At 45.3% G+C, this 26,725-nt stretch overlaps 1 protein-coding gene across 3 annotated transcripts in view; it reads left to right on the top strand.

Annotated features, from left to right (window-relative positions):
* The window catches only part of ECHDC3 (enoyl-CoA hydratase domain containing 3), a 57,941-nt gene extending 42,471 nt beyond the window's left edge, over window positions 1-15,470 (top strand). For all 3 annotated transcript variants that reach the window (XM_073588988.1, XM_073588989.1, XM_073588987.1), the window contains exons 4-5: window positions 11,760-11,960; window positions 13,790-15,470. In XM_073588988.1, the coding sequence (XP_073445089.1) occupies window positions 11,760-11,960; window positions 13,790-14,110 (522 nt within the window). In that variant the 3' untranslated portion in view covers window positions 14,111-15,470. The remainder of the gene's footprint in view (window positions 1-11,759; window positions 11,961-13,789) is intronic.
* Window positions 15,471-26,725: the final 11,255 nt, after the last annotated feature.

Raw genomic sequence — 26,725 nt, 5'->3', positions numbered from 1 at the left:
GTATCAGCACTACTATGTATAGAGAAAATCACGATCTCCTATGAACACTAGCTACAGACTGTCTTTCACAGGAGAATTGTTATGACCAGCCCTGAGGTCTTTAGCAGACCTCTGACTGTCATGGCAACCCATCACGTCACGGGCGCACCAATGAGCGCATAAAATTAAAAACCATATAGAAATCTCCAGAGAAGGGAGAAGAGCTGACACTTCAACTTCCTTATAGTATTCCTACACATTGAACATATGGGGACGTGAGAAAAACTAATTATAACAGGGAAATAGAGAACTCCTCCAACTCCATTGAAGTAGTGGCCCCCTGCAATGACCATGTAATTAGAACAGAAAGATCTGTTCTGGGAACCAGGCACCAAAGTGGGGATTCATTAATACAGAGGTAACTTTTCTTATCAAAGAAAAACTGGGAAATTGCAGTCTGCGGTGTCCAGATATGAATATTGGGGTTTGCAATGAAACAATATTTTCAGTATCGTAGCGAAAGGGAGAACAGAACGCATTCACTCACTTACTGTAAGGCCATTCTAACCCCTTCAACTTAATATGCGTCTTCCTATGCCTGATGCCATTTAGATCATGTTTGATCTCCATGTAAAGGTAAAATTGTGATAAGAAATATGATAATATTTATCACCTGGTACCTTCAGGGGCGACAATATACTGTAAGTTGAGGATCTCAAAATTCCTACAGACCTACCACATCCTACAATCAGCCCCCACATGAGGGAATTAAGGGGAAGGTATGTGGGCATAACCTGGAGATAAAAAGAATTTGGGTTTGGGTCACTGTTCATTTTGGAAGTTACAGTTCGCTGTGAGGGTGGTCCATTCTCCTAATCAGAGTGCTTCCCTCCGCTAGGCTCTGAGCCATTTCCGTGATATCAGGTTTAGTCATTCTCTTTTGTCGCTCCTTTGTATTTCATGTGATTGTATATACGGCAATTGTTTCATTCCCATTGTGTATCATCTTTGTATATTTTTATAAACAATCTTTATGGAATATATATATATATATATATATCTGTGTGGCAGCGACCGGAGTCATATGTAAGGGTCGCTATGTGTCCCCCAGAATGCGCTCAGAAGCATATTACATCCGCTGGAGTGCCCTGTTGTCGTAGCAGTGTGCCTGTGACTCACAGGGCAGAATAAAAGTGAGTTTGAGCCTGGTCAAGTTATTTGGACCAAGGAGTTTATTCAGGAAAACCCGGTATGGACTTTTATTTTTGAAACGGACTGCAGGAAGGTAGTGGGGTCCGGTCTGTTTCCTCCAGCCCAGGTCTTATAAGTGGCCTATGGCCACAGATTGGTGAAAGGGAAAAAAAAACCCTGCGGAAAGGTTTTGGGTGAGTCAGTTCTGACTTGCACAAAGAGAGAGCTGAGCCAAGGTCTGGCATCCCTTTCATACCCGGGCAACGCGGTCACTCACGGCAACTGGCCACGGACCGTTTTGTTGCTTCCCGGCTGCGATCCGGAGGATACAGTGTGTTGTGCACTGTGAGTGTTTTTCTTTTTGTGGACATTAAACACATTTTTTTGTTTGAACTTGCTTGCCTCATCTCTGCACAGCGTGGACGCTGCTGCTTTACACTTGGTGGAGAATGCGGGCAGTGTGAACTGAGGCATACCCAAAGCGTGCTGCAACGCTGCGGCTTAAGTCAACTGATAAGATGGAGGAAATACTAAGACAGTTGGCCGCCTCGCAGGTGCGACAGCAGAAGCTGCAAGAGGAGCAGCAACAGACCAACAACTTAATTCTGCAGCAGATTGCGGCTCTGCAAGAGGCAGGTAGCTCAGCCACCACATACCGATCGGAAGCCGTTCAGCACTGAGGAAGATGGCACCTGAGGACGACATGGAAGCTTTTCTCATCATTTTTGAACGCACTGCAGAGAGGGAGAACTTGCCGGTGGCTCAGTGGGCTGAGGTGGTGTCCAACTTCTTGATGGGAGATGCACAAAAGGCCTACCTGGACCTCAGTCCGTCCTTTTCGGAGACTCGCCCTGCCCGGTCTCAAGTCTGACTTACTGCAACAGGTTAAAAAATGGCTACAGCCTGAGACTTTAACTCTGATCCAGATGGTAGAGAGGGTGGTGGTCGACCGGATGGTGAGGTCCCTGCCAAGGGAACCCGGGCACTCTGGACCAGGTGGTAGGACTGGTTGAGCGGTATACAGCCACTCAAGACTTTATACGGGACACTACCCCACTTCGGCTGTCACGTAAGGCCCCGTCAGCTCAGGAGCCTGGGAAAAGTCTACAACCCTCCACCAAGGCCAATAAGGATTGGACATCTCGGAAGGAGAGTGTCAACCTCCCCGTGTCCCCTAGCGTAGCCCCAGTCCTTAAGTGTTGGCGGTGCCAAGAGCCTGGAAATGTGATCGCTAACTGCCCCCTAACAACCGAACCCATGGACTGTGGGTATACCCGCCGAGTATCTATGTATGCCCAGCCAGTCTGCACTGCCACTACAGACCCTGCCGGTACCAAACCTCAGTGGTGTGAGGTACTCATCAATGGGTACCAGACGGACGCTCTCTTGGACTCCGGGAGTTTGGTGACCCTGGTACACGGGTCCTTGGTTGCCGAGGATAGAACTAATGGACGGAAGGGTGGGGGTAGTGTGCATACATGGGGACCTCCCTGAGTACCAGACTAAGGAGGTCACGTTCTCCACCCTGTGTGGGGAGATAAAACGTGGTGGGAGTGGTATAGACTCTTCCGTATGGGACTGTATTAGGAAGAGACTTTCTCCTGTTCTGGTCCCTATGGGAGACCAGGGTTAACCCTCTCAGGGTAAAAAGTATTCCGGGCGCTGAACCTGAAGATCCCGAGTCAGGGATTCCTGCCGTAGGGGTCACCAACATAGGGACAGAGTGTAAACCCGATAGGTTTCCCCTAGAGGTGTTGGCAGGAGAAGTTGAGGAGAATTCACCGATTACTGAGCTGGAGGTGTCACCTGGTAAGTTCGGGACTGCCCAGCTCCTGGACCCCACTTTGACCCGGGCCAGGGAAAGAGTAATCGTGGTAAATGGGGTGGCTCAACAACCAGGTGCAGAGAGGGAGTTTCCCCGGATGGAGATCAACCAAGTGTTACTGTACAGGGTTGATAAAATCAGGGATGAGGTGGTAGAACAGCTGGTGGTGCCTCAACCCTATCGTCGGGAAGTGCTCAATATTGCTCACTCTCACATGCTGGGAGGGCATTTGGGGGCCAAAAAGATGCTAGAGCTCATATTGTAGCGGTTTTTCTGGCCTGGGGTCTATGTTGAGGTCAAAAGGTATTGCGACACATGTCCGGAGTGCCAACTAACCTCACCCGCCACGAACTACCGGAGTCCTTTGGTGCCTCTGCCCATTATAGAGGTACCTTTTTGAGTGGATTGCGATGGATCTGGTAGGGCCATTAGTAAAGTCCGCCCGGGGCCACCAGCACATATTAGTAGTCGTAGATTACGCCACCCGGTACCCAGAGGCGATACCCCTATTACACACTTCGGCTAAACTAAGAGCCTGTGAACTGTTTGCCATGTTCTGTCGCTTAGGGCTACCCAAGGAGATCCTTACCGATCAAGGTACTCCATTTATGTCTAAGGTGACCAAGGAGCTGTGGAGGCTGCTCCAAATCAAACAGCTACGCACGTCTGTGTACCATCCACAAACTGACAGGTTAGTGGATAGGTTTAATAAGACCCTCAAAACCATGCTAAAAAAGGTGACCGCCAAGGATGGGAGGGATTTGGACATGTTACTGCCCTATCTAATGTTCGCCATTCGCGAGGTGCCGCAGGTGTCAACAGGGTTCTCCCCGTTTGAGCTATTGTATGGCAGGCACCCAAGAGGATTGCTAGATGTAGCCAAAGAGACATGGGAACAGGAGCCCACTCCCCATAAGTGTCATTGAGTATGTGACAAAAATGCAGGATCGGATTGCCATCGTATGGCCCATAGTAAAGAAGCATCTGTTGGATGCCCAGGCCGCTCAGAGCCGCACGTATAATAAAAGGGCCACAGTCAGGACCTTTAAAGGAGGAGACCGGGTGTTGGTACTAGTACCCACCCCAGAGAGTAAACTCATGGCCAAGTGGCAAGGGTCTTATGAGATATGGGGGGAAAGTGGGGGAATTGAATTATAAGGTGTACCAACCTGGGAAAAGGAAACCCGAGCAGCTGTACCATGTCAACCTGCTAAAAGCCTGGAAGGACCGAGAATGTTTGGTTACCGAGACAACTCCAGTCATACAAACGGGGGTCCCTCTGGCTATGGCCAAGGACTCGGCTGGGTGTGAAGTAAAAGTAAATGACGCCCTCACAAAACATCAAGGCGGGACCCGCAGCATCCAGGCGATGAACGAAGTAACACGTATCGTACACTGGGCGGAGGATGCGAGGTCGGTACTCTCTGCGGTCCACATTCTGGGTGTGGACAACTGGGAAGCCGACTATCTCAGCAGACAAGGAATGGACTCGGGGGAGTGGTCTCTCCATCACAAAGTTTTTCGTCAGATCTGCCTTCGCTGGGGGACCCCGGACGTGGATCTGATGGCATCCTATCTCAATGCCAAGGTTCCCAATTTCATGGCCAGGACGCGCGACCCGCGGTCGCTAGGAGCAGATGCCTTGGTTCAGGACTGGACCCAATTCCAGCTTCTGTACATTTTTCCACCCCTCCCCCTGATCTCCAGAGTCCTGAGGAAGATCAAGCAAGAGGGAGTTCCCACCATCCTGATCGCTCCAGACTGGCCCCCTGCTGTGTGTCTGGCAATTTCTCCTGCTCTGTCCACATTCACACTACTACAGATATTAAACTTGCTCCAATTAGGCCTCTGGCTACACTCTGTTTCTACTGTAACCCCTGGGCTCCAACACTGCCAGTTGCTGCTCAGAAGTGTCTTTGGCATGGGTACTCCCTCCTGCCCAGCCTGGTTTCAGCACGCCAGCTGTTTCCGGCTAGTGTCAACGTCACTTTGCCTCCAATACTGTCGTGTTGCGGTCAGGTTAGCCGACTCTATGGTGCCTGCAGTTTAGGTGCTTCCTATGTGGGCTGCGGGATCTGGCAATGAAGGCTGGTGGCTCCAGCCACATTCCAGAGGCTGATGGACATAGTATTAGAACCTCGTCGGAAATACGCATCGGCCTGTTTAGATGACATAGTCATCTTTAGTACCAGCTGGGAGACCCACCTGTCCCAGGTGGGCTGATGGACATAGTATTAGAACCTCATCGGAAATACGCATCGGCCTATTTAGATGACAGTCATCTTTAGTACCAACTGGGAGACCCACCTGTCCCAGTTACAAGCCATGTTAGACTCGCTCCGAGTCGTGGGGTTAACAGCAAACCCAAAGAAATGTGCGATAGGGCTCACAGAAGCTCGGTACTTGGGTTACGTGATCATTCATGGGGTGATCAAACCCCAAGTAAACAAGATTGAGGCCATCCAAAACTGGCCCAAGCCCTTAAGTACTAAGCAGGTGAGGGCATTCATTGGCATCATTGGTTACTACTGCCGGTTTATACCCAATTTTGCGGGGGAATCAGCAACCCTAACGGACCTCTTAATAGGTAAAAGGACAGTGATGGTCCGATGGAATCCTCAGGCGGAAAAAGCATTCGAGTCCCTGAAGTCGGCGTTGTGTGGACAGCCGGTCCTCATCAGCCCCGACTTCAAAAAGACCTTTATTGTACAAACTGATGCCTCGGAGGTAGGTTTAGGAGCGGTGCTATCACAAGAGGTGAACGGGGATGAGCATCCAGTCACCTAGTTGAGCAGGAAACTGACCCCGGCAGAGAGAAATTATAGCGTAGTGGAGAAGGAGTGCTTGGCTATTAAATGGGCCTCGGAGTCCCTACGCTATTATTTGCTCGGGCGTCAGTTTCGTTTGGTAACAAACCATTCTCCCCTCATGTGGATGAGAAACGCAAAAGAGAGGAATGGCCGAGTCACCAGATGGTTCCTGTCCCTACAAAATTTCAGTTTCTCAGTGGAACATAGGGCAGGGAAGGCACAGGGAAATGCGGATGCCCTGTCAAGGGCCCCCTGTATGGTGGCAAATGTTCAACCCCACAAAGTTGAACAGAGGGGGGGGGTATGTGAGATAGCGACCGGAGTCATATGCGAGGGTCGCTGTGTGTCCCCCAGAATGCGCTCAGAAGCATATTTGATCCGCTGGAGTGTCCTGTCGTCGCAGCAGTGTGTTTGTGACTCACAGGGCAGAATAAAAGTGAGTTTGAGCCTGGTCAAGTTATTTGGACCAAGGAGTTTATTCAGGAAAACCCGGTATGGGCTTTTATTTTTTAAATGGACTGCAGTAAGGTAGTGGGGTCCGGTCCGTTTCCTCCAGCCCAGGTCTTATAAGTGGCCTATGGAGTAAGCAGGTAAAAGACATAATATATGTGGAGGCCAAAAATAACTGGCCCAATGGATTAAAAAAATCAATTGACCAAATATATTCCCACATATATATATACATGTAAATATAGGACAAAGCAGGAAAACTGCAAAATACTAAGAGAGCACCAATAGGAAAAGCAGTCAAAAATCCATAAAATAGATGATTTTTATTAAGAATTCATATATAATTGGACAATACAGTACATGGAATGGGGGGGATATCCAAATAGACGTGCACAATGGTGCAAAGGATCAAGCACACCGCGTCCACAGTCCCAAGATTAGTCATAGAATGTGCAAGATAATCACTACATATCCCTGATAAAGGGTTAAGAAAACCCATTATAGATACATTGATACATAGGCAAAAAGCTCAACCATTATTACTACCTATAACTAGGTTGTCATAGTTCCCCAACAAGGTATAGAGGGATTAATACAGAGCAAATGCTCAAGAAAAGCACCATCACAACAAAATCATTGCCAAAGCAGCATCATTACCTAGAAACCTATTGTGGAAGCACTAATACAAAGCAAGTGCTCAAAGCAGGCGTCACAGCAATATATTCATTGCTGCAGTAGTGTCATTACCTGGGATTGGAGAAAGGAAAAAAAACCCTGCAGAAAGGGTTTGTATGTGTCTGGCTTGCACAGAGAGAGAGAGCAGTGGTCTGCAGAACTCCCTGTGTGAGGCAACACAGGGCCAAGCTGAGCCAAGGTCTGGCACTCCTTTCATACCGGGGCAACGCGGTCGCTCATGGCAACTGGCCACGGACTGTTTTGTTGCTTCCCGGCTGCGATTCGGAGGATACAGCGTGTTGTGCACTGTGAGTGTTTTTTGTGTGGACATTAAACACATTTTTTTGTTTGAACTTGCTGGGTCACTGCCTCATGCATAGCGTGAACGCTGCTGCTTTACACTAAATATATATATATAATATATATAGTACAGACCAAAGGTTTGGACACACCTCATTGAAAGAGGTAGATTCACTCTGAAGGCATCAAAACTATGAATTAACACATGTGGAATTATATAATTAACAAAAAAGTGTGAAACAACTGAAAATATGTCTTATATTCTAGGTTCTTCAAAGTAGACACCTTTTGCTTTGATTACTGCTTTGCACACTCCTGGCACTCTCTTGATGAGCTTCAAGAGGTTGTCACCAGAAATGGTTTTCACTTCACATGTATGCCCTGTCAGGTTTAATAAGTGGGATTTCTTGCCTTATAAATGGGGTTGGGACCATCAGTTGTGTTGTGCAGAAGTCTGGTGGATACACAGCTGATAGTCCTACTGAATAGACTGTTAGCTGCTTTTTTCTTGCCATAATACAAATTCTAAGTAAAGAAAAACGAGTGGCCATCATTACTTTAAGAAATGAAGGTCAGTCATTCCAAAAAATTGGGAAAACTTTGAAAGTGTCCCCAAGTGCAGTGGCAAAAACCATCAAGCACTACAAAGAAACTGACTCACATGAGGACCGCCCCAGGAAAGGAAGACCAAGAGTCACCTTTGCTGTGGAGGATAAGTTCATCCGAGTCACCAGCCTCAGAATTTGCAGGTTAACAGCAGCTCAGATTAGAGACCAGGTCAATGCCACAAAGAGTTCTAGCAGCAGACACATCTCTACAACAACTGTTAAGAGGATACTTTGTGCAGCAGGCCTTCATGGTAAAATAGCTGCTAGGAAACCACTGATAAGGACAGGCAACAAGCAGAAGAGACTTGTTTGGGCTAAAGAACACAAGGAATGGACATTAGATCAGTGGAAATCTGTGCTTTGGTCTGATGAGTCCAAATTTGAGATCTTTGGTTCCTATGACCATGTCTTTGTGCGACGCAGAAAAGGTGAACGGACTCTACATGCCTGGTTCCTACCGTGAAGCATGGAGGATGAGGTGTGGGGGTGCTTTGCTGGTGACACTGTTGGGGATTTATTCAAAATTGAAGGCATACTGAACCAGCATGGCTACCACAGCATCTTGCAGCGGCATGCTATTCCATCCGGTTTGCGTTTTGTTGGACCATCATTTATTTTTCAACAGGACAATGACCCCAAACACACCTCCAGGCTGTGTAAGGGCTATTTGACCAAGAAGGAGAGTGATGGGGTGCTACGCCAGATGACCTGGCCTCCACACTCACCAGACCTGAATCCAATCGAGATGGTTTGGGGTGAGCTGGACTGCAGAGTGAAGGTAAAAGGGCCAACAAGTGCTACGCATCTCTGGGAACTCCTTCAAGACTGTTGGAAGACCATTTCCGGTGACTACCTCTTGAAGCTCATCAAGAGAATGCCAAGAGTGCGCAAAGCAGTAATCAAAGCAAAAGGTGGCTACTTTGAAGAACCTAGAATATGACATATTTTCAGTTGTTTCACACTTTTTGGTGAATTATATAATTCCACATGTGTTAATTCATAGTTTTGATGCCTTCAGAGTGAATCTACAATTTTCATAGTCATGAAAATAAAGAAAACTCTTTCAATGAGGTGTGTCTAAACTTTTGGTCTGTACTGTATATATGGCCTTTTTTCAGAGAATATGAACGATAACACAAAAACTTTTTCTACACTCATGGTTAGTGGTTGGGTGAAGCCATTTATTTTCAAACTACTGTGTTTTTTCTTTTTAAATCGTAACGACAACCCAAAACATCCAAATGATCCTGATCAAAAGTTCACATATACTGGTGATGTTGGCCTGGTAACATGCACAGAAGTTGACACAAATGGGTTTGAATGGCTACTAAAGGTTTCATCCTCACCTGTGACCTGTTTGCTTGTAATCCATGTGTGCATAAAAGCTGAGTGAGTTTCTGGGGTCCAGACAGACTCTTGCATCTTTCTCATTCAGCCACTGATGTTTCTGGATTGTGAGTCATGGGGAAAGCAAAATAATTGTCAACGGATCTACGGGAAAAAGTAGTTGAACTGTATAATACAGGAAAGAGATACAAAAAGATATCCAAGGAATTAATAATGCCAGTCAGCAGTGTTCAAACTGTGATTAACATATAGAAAATCAGGGGCTCTGTAAAAACAAAACCATGGTCAGGTAGACCAACAAAAATTTTGCTCACAACTGCCGGGAAAATTGTGCAGGATGCAAAGAAAAACCCACAAATAACATCAGCTGAAATACTGGACTTTGAAAACTAGCAGTGAGGTTGTTTCAAGATGCACAATACGGAGGCACTTGAAGAAAATGGGCTGCATGGTCGAGTCGCCAGAAGAAAGCCATTAGCACACAAATGCCACAAAGTATCTCGCCTGCAATACGCAAAACAGCACAGAGACAAGGCTCAAAACTTCTGGAACAAGGTAATTTGGAGTGATGAGACCAAAATTGAACTTTTCGGCCACAACAATAAATGTTACATTTGGAGAGACATCAACAAAAGGCTTATGATGAAAGGAACACCTTTCCTACTGTATAGCATGGAGATGAATCGCTGATGTTTGAGCCTCAAAGGCACAGGAAACTTAGTCAAAGTTGAAGGAAAGATGAATGCAGCACGTTAACAGCAAATACTGGAGGCAAATTTACAATCATCAGCCCGTAAGCTGCGCATGGGACATACTTGGACGTTTCAACATGACAACGATCCAAAACACAAGGCCAAGCCGACCTGTCATTGGCTACAACAGAACAAAGTGAAGGTTCTGGAGTGGCCATCTCAATCTCCTGACCTCAATATTATTGAGCCACTCTGGGGAGATCTCAAGCGCGCAATTCATGCTATTATCCTTGTCACTGCTGTCAGAGATTGACCGCAGGTTTTAACAGGTTAACAGCCGTCGGCAGAGCTCCACTCTATCGGTGGCTGCTAAAGGCACATGATTGCTGATTAAATCAGCAGTTATCAGCCAGTAAAGAGACAGGCTCGGCGTGCAGCCTCCATTGCATCCAGGGACAGGATGTACGACATACTTTTAAGTCCTATGTCCATGAAGGGGTTAAAGGGTGTGGTGTGGGCGGATTTTACAGAGCTCAGTATTCTGAGGGTGTAACAATGTTTTCAACTTTTGACTTTCAGGATCCATATCCAGTAGTGGATGGTAAGATATGGCGCCTGAAAATCAAAAGTTCAAAACATTGTTACCCTCTTGCTCGTCAGTTCATGTGTTGGCCAGTTGATATACAGGAGACTTTGTGGTCACCTGAGGCATCGGTACTGAAAGCAAGTGATGTAATTTCAACTGCATGAGGAATTGGCAGAAGTGAAGGGAGTACACTATTTTCTTGAGTGCTCCTTTATACCACACATTAGGAGTCTGAACCGTATCTCATGAAGCATGCTCTGTTGATTACTGGACATCGTAATGGACCTCTAACCGGACATAAGCTGCACTATTTTTAAATTACAATTTCAATAAGGAAAAGTCATGGGATTGTGCAAATCACAGGACTGAGACATGTTAATGATATGAAAATGGTAAAAAAAGAAAAAAAAAAACAATTTTCAAGATGTGAATTCACAAGCAGAAATAAATGCACTTACACGCCTTGGCATGCCATGTGTGAGGTTATAATTGATAATCTGAGAAATGTTCTGCCAAGTTGAGTGCGCTTGGGCAAACAAATCGTCAAGATCCGCTGCTGGCAGCATATTTATCAATTTTCATCCAATGACATCACAAATGTGCTTGATGAGAAACAAGTCCATAAATGCTGCAGTATATAGCCCATTTAGGCCACACAGGCAGCTCACAGTAGCACGACCAACATGTGGCATTGAAAAATGGGTACTGTTTGTTTTAATCAGTTATAGGATTATTTTATGACCAATGTAATTTTCTCTGAGTAAACTTTGGTACATTCCCTCTTTTTTGCTATTCCTCTATTGAACTTGTTTCTGTTAAATATGGTACAAGGCCTATATAGAATGCAGAATCCACTTGTTAATCTTTGAGTGTTTCCCTGCTGGATTTTTTTCGAGTCACACAAAGTTTTTACTGCACTGTCTTTAACATTGGGGCTCTATATATATATTTTTTTTTTCTAGGGATTGCGGCACTTGAGCTGTGTGATCATACAGTTTTTACACTAAGTCTATTTAGCCGAACTGGAAAAAATATATTTTTTCTCTCTACGTCTTATCGCCCAACAACTTCTAAATATATGGATTATAACTTCATTGGTGTCTTTGGGACTTGCTCTGTAGAAGATCATTTTCTAGCATGTATAACAGAGAGTAAGCAGAGGTCCTGCTGTCTATTGTTGTCGAAACAAGTGCCAGGAGGAAGAGTGAGCTGGGAGCCATTTGCCAGAATTATGCTGTTGTTGAAATGTAAAAGAATTTCTTTGATTTAATAAGTTATTCTATATGTTGTGTGCAGCTTATGACAGCAATCCAAACCATACCCGTTCCTGTTATAGCCCAGGTAAATGGACTTGCCACTGCAGCGGGATGCCAGCTTGTTGCCAGCTGTGATATTGCTGTTGCATCTGAGAAATCCAGGTTTGCAACACCAGGGGTCAACGTGGGATTGTTCTGCTCTACACCTGCTGTTGCTTTAGGAAGAGCAGTGCCAAGAAAGGTTAGTACTGTGTGCGCCATGATTATTTTAAATGGAGCCCGATTTGTTTAAGGCGTTGTACAGGATTAAAAAAAAAAGCATGATTGCTTTCTTCCAAAACACTGCCACTGTTCTACATGGATTACAACAAGTATATCAACTCACCTAAGGGTACGTGAATGGGAGTGAATTTCAATATCTCACACATCCTGTTGACACGTGTGGAACTGTTATGTGCCATATTTTTCTAATCTTGGAAACCACTTTAAAAGGAAGTCTGCCACCCCCAAAACTCAATTTAAACTACTTATACAATCCAGTAAGGGATTTAGCCTCAACTTATAAAAAATAATTAATGTAGTATATCTTTATTTGCTTAAATTTTCAGAAAAAAACATTTTGTTTTCTCATGCAAATAAGGGAGATGCGGTGCCCCCATGGTGTGGCCTCGGGCTCAGTTCACTGTTCCCGCCCCCTCATTCACCACGCACCTCCCCTTATGTCTCTTGACAATGCTCACTGCCTGAACTGAATCCTGCTTGAAGCCCTTAGTGATTGAGGGGCCTGAACAATGCACTAAGCCTTGGCCACACCAAGGGTGCATCAAAGCTCGCTCATTTACATAAGAAATAAAACTCATTTTCTGCAAAAAAAACAAGAAAGTAAAAATATCATTAGAGATAATTTTTGTGTGGGCTAAGTCCCTCAAAGGACTGTGTAAGTAGTACAAATCGAGTTTTTGGTGTGGCAGACTCCATCTAATCTATGAGCTAAATCTTTAAATATAGCTAAAGTATGGTTTGCAGTATGTCTAATTACTATATTTTTTCATATATAATTTGTGTATTTTTGTTAACTACCATACTCTTGGACATATCATGGTGAAATATTAGTACAAATGTATTTGGGAATATTTAAAAATGCATTACTTTATTTATTTTACTTGCTTATATAGTGCCATTAATTAAGACTCCTAGTTACAAACGTAAGTTGGTTTCGCCCAATCCTCGTCTGCATCTCCTGACTCTTCACTATAGACCAGGACATCTGGACACACGAGGTTGTGTTGTGAAGACATGCCCCATGACCTTATGACATGCAATGAAAAGTCCTGGCCTACAGTGAAAGAGACTGGAGATACAGTGTGTTTCAGTTGAAAGAAAAAAAACAGATGGTGAACACTGGGCTCCCGGAGAGGTCAGCAATGAAGGTTTTTTTTTTGTTTGTTTTTTTGCTGACCCTGTTCCAACGTACATACAGGTTCTGTAGGTTTGTTCGCAACTTGAACTTATCTAGTTTGTAACCTGCGGACTGCATAAACAGATGTGTTTTGCTTTTATCTCTAACATAGTTCTTACGGAGATCCTGTGACTGGGTCAGAAGTCACTAGTTTTTCCTCTTATTTTATTTCTGCTGATCCTTGTTTTACATTTTTTTTTATTTAATTGGCTTTATGGTTCAAGAGGTATGGGCCTTTTTCTTCAGTGCTAATTTTCATGGTGTTTATAAGCGGGCATGGCTCACATGGTAATGTAGCGCATCCTAAAAGCATGCCCCCAGAAGATCCTGGGAGTCACACCTGCTTGATGAAGACCATAAACATTGTACAAAGCTAAAAGCAGAATACTCAGGGAAGCAACGGATAGAAAAGAAAAAAAAGACTTGCCACTTTTGACCTGATAACCTGGGATCTTTTTTTTATGTAAATTTTAATATAGCAATTTTACATTATATTGAGGGAGATTTCTAACTGGTGGAAAGCAAAAGTTGGCACCAGGTTTTACAAAACTCGCTCTACTGTGTATTTTTTTCTTCTGTTACAAGCCCATCTATGCCTTTTATTCTTACAGGTTGCCTTAGAAATGCTCTTTACCGGTGAGCCAATATCAGCACATGATGCCTTAACGCATGGACTAGTCAGCAAGGTGGTGCCTGAAGACAGCTTGGAAGCAGAAACCATGAAAATTGCAAGTAAAATCTGCCAGGCAAGCCGCACAGTAATTGCTCTTGGAAAAGCCACATTTTACAAACAGATTTCACAAAGCTTAGAGGAAGCGTACAGACTGACATCTCAAGTTATGTTACAAAACCTGATGTTAAAGGATGGCCAAGAAGGGATAGAGGCCTTCACACAAAAAAGGAAACCGGTGTGGACTAACTCATTGGAATGATCACCCGTGGAGTTATCATTACAGAAAATGTGAATTATCTTTGCCAAATTTAACAGAAATCTAAAATAACTGATTTGATGGGACGCAATGTAGAATTTGTTGTTTTCTAAACTTTCATACAATATATGCATTCTGTGGTCTATGCCAGTTATGGATAACATGCTGCCTGCTGGATTTTACATAGGAAAATAATTTCAATTCAGATTTTATTTAGTAACCGTTTTCATGTCTCTTACTCCTGGACAGGTTGTTTTAGTGATGATCATTATATTAATGTCTGATTATTGCTACTTTTAATATTCACAAGTACAGGATATACCGCACTTGGATACCAAGAAGTTGATCCACTTCAGAACCCCTCACCATCCTGTAGTGAAAATGTACAATTATTACACACACTGCCTTATGAAAAGTCTTTGAGGTAACATCTACATTTCAATGCTACTAAAAAACATTACTGTTACCTTTGAAAATTTAATAAAGTTGATTGAAAATGGAAAAAGTAACATCTACATTTCAATGCTACTAAAAAACATTACTGTTACCTTTGAAAATTTAATAAAGTTGATTGAAAATGAAAAGTCTTTGATTGTCACAAAACAGCAGATCAGATTTCGAGTTAAGAATGATAAAAATATTTCTATATTTTTGGATGTTGAATTAATATTTCCAAGAAAATGACATTAGTTTGTGTTGCGAAGTTGAGGTGATGTCTGCATTCCGTCATATAGAGGAGGAAGCTTAGTTTCTAAAAGCCATCTAAGAATTATATTTTTTTTCCATGCAGTACCCCAGAGTAAATTTTCACAACTTTAATAAAGAATTTTTCTTGCCACATACTACTTCTCATGCTCTCACAGTAAACATAAGTAGCAAGAACAGATGAATTTCTGTCCACAGAGCATTTTGAAGTTTAATGGAAGTTACTGAAACGAAAATGTGAATGGCAAACTAAATTATACTGAAATAGACTTCTTTCCCATCAACCTGATGAGGGACCCTTTCAGATGGCTGTAGCTTTTGCTTCATTATCATACAAATCTTCACAGATAAAAGTTGAAAACAAAAATTAAAGTGACAACATATATTTAACTGCTCAACGCAAAAAATGTGTGGGGGTGGGCACCTTTGGGCTCAATTCACACATCCATTTTTCTCGTACAGTGGCTTGCGAAAGTATTCACCTCTCCTTGGCTTTTTACCTATTTTGTTACTTGAAGACCAATAGAGAGAAAAACAACCTGTGTTTAAATATTTTTGTAATCCGATTTGCGTGTGATGCATCAACACTATATAGTCTAAATTGGTGAAGTGAGAAAAATATAGGCATAAATTAAATTTATAGTATCAAATAACTAAATTTGGCTTGTGCATATGTATTCACTCCTTTTTGCTATGAAATTCCTAAAAATTTCTGGTGCAAGCATTTACTTCATAAGTCACATAGTCCACCTGTGTGCAATCTAAGTGTCACATGGACTGTCAGTATATACATACCTCTTCTGGAAGCCACAGAGGCTGCAACACTGTTAAGCAGGCAGCACCACTAACCAAACACCACCATGAAGGCCAAGGAGATCTCCAAGCAAATCAGGACAAAGTTGTTGAGAAGTTGTTATAAAATAACCCAAACTCTGCTGATCCCCCGGAGAACCAGCAAATCCATTATCATCATATGTAAAGAACATGGTACCACAACAAATCAGTCAAGAGAGTGCCATCCATCAAAACTGTGAGCCAGGGCAAGGAAGGCATTAATCAGAGAGGCAGCACAGAGACCACAGGTGATCCTGAAGGATCTGCAGAGTTCCCAAGCAGAGACTGGAGTATCTGTCCATACAAACACAATAAGCCATATACTCCATAGAGGTGGCCTTTATGGAAGAGTGGGCAGAAAATAACCTTACACACGCAAAAATTGTAAAGGTCCTGTCACACTTAGCGATGTACCAGCGATCCCAACCAGCGATATGACGCAGTCAGGATCGCTGGTGCATCGCTAAGTGGTCGCTAGTGAGCTGCCACACAGGCAGATCTCACCAGCGACATCGCTGGGGACGGGGGTCGCTACTTACCTGTCACACTAGGCGATCCTGCGTCCTCCCGCCTGGCTCCACGCTCGTCGCTCGTCTCTCCACAGGAAGCTGACGACGAGAAACGGTCCAGGACGTTCTTGCGTGATCAGCGATAACTAGCGGGGGAGCGGGTCGTTGGTAAGTATCAGACACAGCGATATCGCTAGCAATATCGCTATAACGTCACAAGTTATAGCGATATTGCTAGCGATATCGCTTAGTGTGACAGTACCTTAAGGCTCGTTTTGAGTTTGCCAAAAGACATGGGAGACTCCCAAAATGTATGGTGGCAGGTGCTGTAATCAGATGAGACCAAATTTTAACCTTTTGGCTACCAAGGTAAACGCTATGTCTTGCGCTGAACCAACAAAGTTCATCACTCCAAAACCACCATACCCCACATAAAAAATTAGGTGGAATTTTATGTCAGCTGTTTTATGGCCGCTGACATCAAACATACAGGTTAGAAATGAAGAGGCGTCTATAAGACACCCCCCGTTACTAACACCATAGTTGGATTGTAAAAAAAAACCAGCCAGGATAAATTTGTTTAATTGAAATAATGATATAGACACTTTTATTTGAAATGAAAATAAAAAAGCACAGTTATACTCATCTTTACGCCTAATCTATTGAAGCCCCTGGACAAAAACCTGAAAATAATAAATAAACTTAATTATACCCACTGGCGCTCCACCTAAAAAAGACTGCTGAGATAGCTGCAAGTGAAAAACAGGCACTGTGCAAATCCTGTTAAGTTGATTAAAAACAAAAATATATAAAACAAACTTCACTGCGCTTATGCTCAAAGAATCTAGAATGAATAAATGTCAAATAATGATAACATAGATTTGCACTGAAGGTTGACCCTTCACTGATAATCCACACTGTTGCTGCCAAATAGCGGTATATTGAATGACAAGCAGTGATTAAACCGCCCAGTTACTGTGCACATTAAGCACTCCCTGCTGTTAGTAGTCAGCGGTGAGCTTGGGCACTTACTTGTGATATTGTAGAACCAAGTTGCTGAATTCCACTGTTGAGCAATGGAACAACGTATGGCATATAGCAGTACGCTCTCAGTGCACCGCTGATTGTAAATATCCGGCTGACAAGCGGGGAAGGAGAGCGGGAAGCTTTGAAGAGGCAGAGGCTGACACCCCCATTACTAACCTCATAGTTAGATTGTAAAAAAGACAGACAGAATAAAATCCTTTGATTGAAAGAAAGACACCTTTATTTTAAATAAAAAAAGCATGGTTTCAGCAGCACAATCCCGCCCTCTCCTGACCTCACGGCGAGACCCTGCGGCAATACCAGTGTCTTCAAAAAAATGGCATACATACCAGGATTGGGGGGTGAGGGGACCATGCATACCAGGATTGGGGGGTGAGGGGTACCATGCATACCAGGATTTGGGGGTGAGAGGACCATGCATACCAGGATTGGGGGATGAGGGGTACCATGCATACCAGGATAGGGGGGTGAGGGGTACCATGCATACCAGGATTGAGGATGAGGGACCTTGCATACCAGAATTGGGAGGTAAGGGGTGCCATGTATACCAGGATTGGGGATGAGGGGACCATGCATACCAGGATTGGGGGTGAGGGGACCATGCATTCCAGGATTGGGGAGTGAGAGGACCATGCATTCCAGGATTGGGGGGGTGAGAGGACCATGCATACCAGGACTGGGGGGGTGAGGGGACCATGAATACCAGGATATGAATGAGGGGGTACCATGCATTCCAGGATTGGGGGGTGAGGGGACCATGCATACCAGGACTGGGGGGGTGAGGGGACCATGAATACCAGGATATGGATAAGGGGGTACCATTCATACAAGGATTGGGGGGTGAGGGGACCATACATACCAGGAGAGGGATGAAGGGGGTGCCATGCATTCCAGGATAGGGGGGTGAGGGGACCATGCATACCAGGATAGGAAGGTGAGGGGACCAGGCATACCGCATACCAGGATGGGGGGCCATACATACTAGAATAGGGATGAGGGGGCCATGCATAGCAGGATAGGGATGAGGGGTACCATACATTCCAGGATAGGGATGAGGGGTTCCATGTATACCAGGATGGGAGACCATATACAAATTAAAATGCTCGCCACCCGGGCGTAGAACGGGTTCATAGCTAGTGTTGATATAGTAATGTGAGAAGTATTCCACAAGTCCCAAATCTTATTAAACTTTCCCAGGCAACCCCTATTTTGATACATTGTCCGCTCGTAAGGTACAGTTGTGGCCAAAAGTATTGACACCCCTGTAATTCTGTCAGATAATACACAGTTTCTTCCTGAAAATGATTGCAAACACAAATTCTTTGGTATTATTATCTTCATTTAATTTGTCTTAAATGAAAAAACACAAATAGAATTGTCCTAAAGCCAAATTGGATATAATTCCACACCAAACATAAAAAAAGGGTGGACAAAAGTATTGGCACTGTTCGAAAAATCATGTGATGCTTCTCTAATTTGTGTAATTAACAGCACCTGTAACTTACTTGTGGCACCTAACAGGTGTTGGCAATAAGTAAATCACACTTGCAGCCAGTTGACATGGATTAAAGTTGACTCAACCTCTGTCCTGTGTCCTTGTGTGTACCACATTGAGCATGGAGAAAAGAAAGAAGACCAAAGAACTGTCTGAGGACTTGAGAAACCAAATTGTGAGGAAGCATGAGCAATCTCAAGGCTACAAGTCCATCTCCAAAGACCTGAATGTTCCTGTGTCTACCGTGCGCAGTGTCATCAAGAAGTTTAAAGCCCATGGCACTGTGGCTAACCTCCCTAGATGTGGACGGAAAATAAAAATTGACAAGAGATTTCAACGCAAGATTGTGCGGATGTTGGATAAAGAACCTCGACTAACATCCAAACAAGTTCAAGCTGCCCTGCAGTCCGAGGGTACAACAGTGTCAACCCGTACTATCCGTCGGCGTCTGAATGAAAAGGGACTGTATGGTAGGAGACCCAGGAAGACCCCACTTCTTACCCCGAGACATAAAAAAGCCAGGCTGGAGTTTGCCAAAACGTACCTGAAAAAGCCTAAAATGTTTTGGAAGAATGTTCTCTGGTCAGATGAGACAAAGGTAGAGCTTTTTGGGCAAAGGCATCAACATAGAGTTTACAGGAGAAAAAAAGAGGCATTCAAAGAAAAGAACACGGTCCCTACAGTCAAACATGGCGGAGGTTCCCTGATGTTTTGGGGTTGCTTTGCTGCCTCTGGCACTGGACTGCTTGACCGTGTGCATGGCATTATGAAGTCTGAAGACTACCAACAAATTTTGCAGCATAATGTAGGACCCAGTGTGAGAAAGCTGGGTCTCCCTCAGAGGTCATGGGTCTTCCAGCAGGACAATGACCCAAAACACACTTCAAAAAGCACTAGAAAATGGTTTGAGAGAAAGCACTGGAGACTTCTAAGGTGGCCAGCAATGAGTACAGACCTGAATCCCATAGAACACCTGTGGAGAGATCTAAAAATGGCAGTTTGGAGAAGGCACCCTTCAAATATCAGGGACCTGGAGCAGTTTACCAAAGAAGAATGGTCTAAATTCCAGCAGAGCATTGTAAGAAACTCATTGATGGTTACCTGAAGCGGTTGGTCGCAGTTATTTTGGCTAAAAGTTGTGCAACCAAGTATTAGGCTGAGGGTGCCAATACTTTTGTCTGGCCCATTTTTGGAGTTTTGTGTGAAATGATCAATGTTTTGCTTTTTGCTTCATTCTCTTTTGTGTTTTTTTATTTAAGACAAATTAAATGAAGATAATAATACCAAAGAATTTGTGTTTGCAATCATTTTCAGGAAGAAACTGAGTATTATCTGACAGAATTGCAGGGGTGTCAATACTTTTGGCCACAACTGTACAAGGAGAGAACAGAAAGGACACTTTTGTAGGTGTTTACTGTAGGCAACTTGAACAGACTTAAGATATGGATGAACTGTTTTTACATCAGATGTATTTATTCTAAAAAGAAAAAAAATGACATAGTGATCATGGGAGATTTTAACTATCCAAATACTTGTTGGGAATCTCTCTCAGGCAAAAGTAATGGGTCCAGAAAATTTTTATCTTCTCTCCCTGACAACTTTATAGTTCAAAAGGTAGAAGAGAGAACAAGAGGATCTGCGATCTTGGACCTAATTCTAACCAACAGGGAGGAAATAGTTATGGAAGTAAAGGTGGCTAGGAATTTAGGAGGCAGCGATCATGCTGTCCTCGAATACTGCATTACAAGAGGACTCAGACTTTAAGGTAGGACTTCAAAATGACAGATTTTAATGAACTCGGAAAGAAAGTAGAAAAGATCCAATGGCTGGATGTTCTAAAGAACAGAAATGTTCAAGAAGGATGGGAGATTTTGCTAAATGAAATTCTCACTGCACAATCCGTAACAATCCCGAAAAGAAGGAAAATTGGAGGCATTTAAAGAGAGGATGGATGAACACAGAACATACACTTGCTACAAAGTAAAAAAAAAATGTATATCAAATGGAAAGAGGGACTGTCACGAGTGTATCACGCCAACCTAGAAGTTCTGGGAGTAGAAGATCAGTACGTATTATGAACTGCAGATCTTCCATTTAGCCTGGGTGTTTGGATCTCATATTAAATGAATTTGGTTTCATTTGGTGCTGAAGAAGTTAATGACCCTTTCTATTCTGGTCAGAAACATGCAGCTCCATTTCAGCTACTTCTGATCTGGTAGTTAACTCTTCCTATAAAACCTGGCCAGACCCTCTCTGTCCTGCCTCTGAAAGCTCTGCTTCCTTGCTCTTAGGAGAGGCTGTGCTGAATAGGAGTTTGTTGTTGATATTGGAGATTCCTCTTCCTGTGCTGTGTGCTTAAGTGTTTAGAGAGAAGTTGTTGTGGAGGTGTTCTGTAGTACGTGGATTTATCTCCTGGTTCCTGTTCCCATTTAGTTCATTCCTCCCTTTTGTTGGTTGGTGCTTTTGCATGATGGAGAGTTTCTGTTATCCCCATTTTGTCTTTTGTGTCTTTTTCATATTACATTTCTGTCCCAGGCTCCATGTGGTGGAGGAGGGGGCAGACCAGGGATTAACAGGAGCAAACTTAAGTCAAAGACTTGGGCCTCTCTACTATCAACAGTAACCCCAGGACAGGGATAGTTTGACACTACCTAAGACCATCACAGCATGACAGGGAGGCATATCTAAAGAAGAATATAATCTGTCTGCAGCTCATGTGTTAGAAGAGCTAAAGTTAGTAATGAGGTAAGAATTGCAAGGGAAACCAAGAGCAATAAAAAAGGATTTTTGTGGCATGTCTAAAGCAAAAGAAAAGTCCAAGATGCTATAGGATTTTTAGAGGATGGAACAGATGAAATGGTAAAAAATGATGTTGAGACGGCCAAACTTTTAAATTTCTATTTTGCATCTGTGTTATCTAAGATAGCAAATGTAACATCAACTGATCTTCACTGTGCTATAGGAGAAATAAAAGAATCCACACTATCTATAAACAGAGAGATGGAGAGGAACCCTTAAATAATTTAAATTCATTTAAATCTGGTCCGGATAAATTACATCCTAGGGTACCAAAGGAGTTAGCAGACGAAATTGCAGAACCACCAGCCAGAATCTTTCAAAAATCCTGAAGAACAGAAGTCCCAGACGATTGGAGAAGGGCAAACGTTGTTCCTATATTCAAAAAAGGAAAGAAGAAGGAGCCAAGAATTTACATGCCAGTGAACCATACTTCTATACCAGGAAAGATCTTGGAACAAATTATTAAGCAGCATGTATTTAACTATTTGGATAAGAATACAGTAATTAACCAGAGCCAGCATGGGTTTGTAGCAGACAAGTCATGCCAGACTAATGTATCTCCTTCTATTATGGAATCACTGACTGGTTGGATCAGGGAAATGCGATAGACATAGTGTATCTAGACTTCAGCAAAAGCATTTGATAAATTATCTCATACTATCCTTATTGGAAAAAATGACCAAGTATGGTGTTAGGGCCTGCGGAGCACACCAAATAATAAAGAGATAGGTGCGCTTGCAGCCCGGAGTTCACCATGCAGAGATGGAACCTGCTGCTGAGCAATGGTGGAACGAGATGGATAATGAACGCTAGCTCACACGTGAGTATAGAGCACTGGCTCATGAAACCCCTACAAGAAGCACTATCGCCCGAGAACTTCTCGGGCAGCGGGAGGCGGGACAAAGTCGGGGCAGGAATGGCAGTGGTCACACGGGAGACAGCCTCCGTGGCTGCCTGAACCGCGACCACAGCAACATCTGCAGCTGAGTCTGAATACTCGAGAGCCGCCAACCTGCCCTGCAGCTGCCGGATGTACTGCAGCAGTCGCTGTTCGTCCGCCATTACTAGCCAGAAACTGGCGCTAGTATAATGTTAGGGCCTGCGGAGCGCACCAAATAATAAAGAGATAAGAGGTGCGCTCGCAGCCCGGGGTCCACCGTGCAGAGATGGAACCTGCTGCTGAGCAATGGCAGAACAAGATGGATAATGAACGCTAGCTCACACGTGGGTTAACTTCACACAGTGTGAATGCAAGCGAACTCTGTTGCTTCACAGAGCCGCAAGGACAGACGCCGGAGCCTGTTAAACTCACAGGGCTCGGCTGAGTGAGCGCTGATTCAGGTCACAGAACTCTGAGCCCGAGACATAGGACTCGAGTCCCTCTAGACCATCAGCAATCGACACCGTGGCTGCGGTGCTAGCAAAAGGACATATAGTGTAATGGCGCCAAGTACACACAGGACCGCTTCGGCGGATGCCACTAACCACCCAGAGAGGGGAGGAAAGGGCTGGAACTGCGCATGGCGCCATTCTGGCGTGTAGTGCTACCTGGCGCGGTTCGACAGTGCCCTACAGTGGTCGACACCATCGGACGCTAGTTTGCAGAGGAGTGGACCGCACTGTGGCGTATATACACAAGCCACTGACTGGCGCTGACTCTAACCTCTAAACCCTAACCACATTCATAATATCAGAGGGAAGGGAGTCATAATAAGTCAGTCACCACTATGCTGGATTTCCATGGGATTCCTACAGGGAGCACGGAAGCAAAATTATTGGCTTTTGCAGATGATATTTTACTATTTATTGCCAACCCAACACACGCTATCCCAACCATAATCTCAACAGTTGAAGAATTTGGACATCTTACTGGCTTTAAAATTAATTATAAGTCAGAAGCATTAGTGATATTCAGGGCGGGCAGAATATATGACAGCTGGATCCCCTTTCAATGGAGGAGTAAGTCTATTGGATATCTAGGCATCAGACTTCCAGCAGATCCACATAAATTGTATTGTCTTAATTATGGACCCATTATTAATAAGGTTACTAGCTGTGACGAGCGTCAGCTTACACTGAGTCGTTTTTCCTTTTAGAGTGGACCCTCTGGGCCGTGGCACCCACCCACCTAGGGTGAGCGAACCTAGTGAGAACCCACACCCTGTACAGGGAGTGTCAGGGGCAAGACCAAGGGGGTGAGCCACCATGGCAGCTGGACCAGACGGCCGGCTCAGGGAGACACTGTTGAGTGTCTAGCAACAGGTCGAACAGGATGTGAAACATAAGCGAGGTCACAGGGTTTCTTCAGCAAACGTGGTTACACACTTTAATCAGATACAAGGCAAAAACAGAGAATCAGATGCAGGGCACCAACGGTGAAACACGGCAAGGTGGGTGCAAGGGCACGCCAAAAGTTCAGACATAACACGTGCAGAAAACATACCTGAGTCCAGGGCAGGGTACATGTTAGGGATCACACAAGAGTTCCTAGGAGGGATGCGTGCCAGAGTCCAAGACAAGGTGCGCGCCGAAAGATGCGCCAGAGTCCAAGGCAGGGTGCGTGCAAGGAGACATGCTAGGATCCAAGACAGGGTGCAATGGCATCGGACTCCGGACTACTGGCAACGACCAACAGGATCCAGGCATCAGGCTGCGGAAATCAGCTCTGGACATCAGGCCGCAGTCATCTGGTTCCGGACCTCTGGCAGCGGTTGGCAGGTTTCGGGAATCCGGCAGGCAAGCCAGGGTTCAAGGCAGGGTGCGTGCTTGGAGAAATGCCAGGGTTCATTCAAGGACGGAGTTCTGCGCTTGCAAAGGGCATGCCAGGGACAGGTTCAAGGATGGAGGCCTGCGCGTGTAGAGGGACACGCCAGGGAAAGGTACAGAGCAGAGTCCTGCACGTGCAAAGGAACACGCCAGGGTCAGGTTCATGGACGGAGGCCTGCGCATGCCGAGGGGCATGCCAGGGACAGGTTTAGAGCAGAGTCCTGAGCATGCAAAGGAACACGCCAGGGTCAGGGTTCAAGAACAGAAGCCTGTGCGTGCAGAGGGCACGCCAGGGACAGGTACAAGGACGGAGGCCTGCGCGTGTAGAGGGACACGCCAGGGACAGGTTCAGAGCAGAGTCCTGCACGTGCAAAGGAACCCGCCAGGGTCAGGGTTCAAGACAAGGTACAGACTAGGACCTGTGCGGGCTAGAGGGCACGACAGGGTATATGGCAAAACCTGCGCATACTTTTATAGAAGCACGGGGGAACACGCCAGGGAAAGGTACAGAGCAGAGTCCTGCACGTGCAAAGGAACACGCCAGGGTCAGGTTCATGGACGGAGGCCTGCGCATGCCGAGGGGCATGCCAGGGACAGGTTTAGAGCAGAGTCCTGAGCATGCAAAGGAACACGCCAGGGTCAGGGTTCAAGAACAGAAGCCTGTGCGTGCAGAGGGCACGCCAGGGACAGGTACAAGGACGGAGGCCTGCGCGTGTAGAGGGACACGCCAGGGACAGGTTCAGAGCAGAGTCCTGCGCGTGCAAAGGAACCCGCCAGGGTCAGGGTTCAAGACAAGGTACAGACTAGGACCTGTGCGGGCTAGAGGGCACGACAGGGTATATGGCAAAACCTGCGCATACTTTTATAGAAGCACGGGGAGGTATGCCAAGGGCAGGCGAGGACCGACGCGTGCTATAGAGAGCACAGTGCAGAAACAGCGTGAAGTGCAAGGAAGCACAGAGAGCACGGCTGGGGCACCGGCTAGCTGATCGGTCTGCAGCACAAACAGGTGGGCAAGACTCCAGAGAACCCGGCTGAGGCATAGCAGGCGACACAGCTGTCACTGACCGACGAGCACGGCTGAGGCACAAGCAGGCGGGCACGGCTGAGGCACAAGCAGGAGGCTAGGAAGGCCAGGCACGTGCAAAGGGCACACGAAGCAACAAAGCAAAGCTAAACAAAAAACAAGGCAGAGCTAGGCAGGTATGGAACACGGAGCGGAAACTTAGGCAGAAACAGAGTCAGATCAGAGCAAGAACAGAGCTAGCAGTGGAGCGTAGGCCGAAGCCCAGAGCCGGGCCAAGGCAGAGCCTTGGGACTAGCGTGGAAATGTGCAAGAGAGCACGATAGGACAGAGTCTAGCAGCGGAGCGTAGGCCGAAGCCCAGAGTCGGGCCAAGGCAGAGCCTTGGGACTAGACATAGAAATGTGCAAGAGAGCACAAAAGATCAGAAAGCAGGAATGGTGCGTGAGCCAGGTGGCAAAACAGGGCACCATAGGTCAGAGCAAGGGAGAACAGGCAAGAGCAGAGAACAGAGGAGGGAACACAAGACTGAGCAAAGCGAAGGCAAGACATGGCAGAAACGGGCAAGGCAGAGAACACCAGAAGGACAACAAGTCCAAGCAGGACTTAAAGACGAACATAGCACAACGGACAAACATAAGACAAGGCATGGGACAAGAGATGGAGTACAAGCACAGAGCGTGTGCAGAGACGCATGACAGCAAAGTGCAGGGGCACAGAATACAGGAGCGACCCAGCAGGCCAAGCAGCCATGCAGGGAAGCAACACGATACTCAGGCCCTGATATAGCACCATAGCACCAGTACTTCCGGGTCAGGACCAGGGAGGGACTTTGGGTTCAGATCCTCCAGGATCATAGAGAGCATCGCTAGAACAGCCTGGGTAGAACCATAGAGGAGGTCATATGATCAGGGGTTTCCAGGAATACAGCGGATTGCAGAATCAGAACAGAGCTGGAACATCGGAAAGGTCACACGATCAGGGGTTTCCAGGAATACAGCGGATTGCAGAATCAGAGCAGGACTGGAACACAGGAAGGGTCACATGATCAGGGGTTTCCAGGAATACAGCGGATTGCAGAATCAGAGCAGGACTGGAACACAGGAAGAGTCACATGATCAGGGGTTTCCAGGAATACAGCGGATTGCAGAGTCAGACAGAGACGGATGGTTACCCAGCAACAGCGTGCAGCCATGAGGTAAGGTGCGTGTGCACACTGCTCCAGGCATCTTGCGGCATGACAGACATGGCGGACATGACACTAGCCTCCTCAACTCCTGGAAACATTTCATTTTGTCTTTTACTGGGAAATGTCACTTAATTAAAATTATAATTTTTCCTAAATTATTATATTTATTTCAAACATTACCACTTCTGTTATCAAAATCGGACATTAACCTTTTGACTAGGACATTTCTACAGTTTATATGTGGAGTGGGG

The sequence above is a fragment of the Dendrobates tinctorius genome, unplaced genomic scaffold (genome assembly GCF_039654945.1).
Source record: "Dendrobates tinctorius isolate UK_male_01 unplaced genomic scaffold, ASM3965494v1 ptg000105l, whole genome shotgun sequence".
Taxonomy (NCBI): Eukaryota; Metazoa; Chordata; class Amphibia; order Anura; family Dendrobatidae; genus Dendrobates; species Dendrobates tinctorius.
Note: the sequence above shows the minus strand (reverse complement) of the source record. Positions and strands in the feature narration are given on the sequence as shown.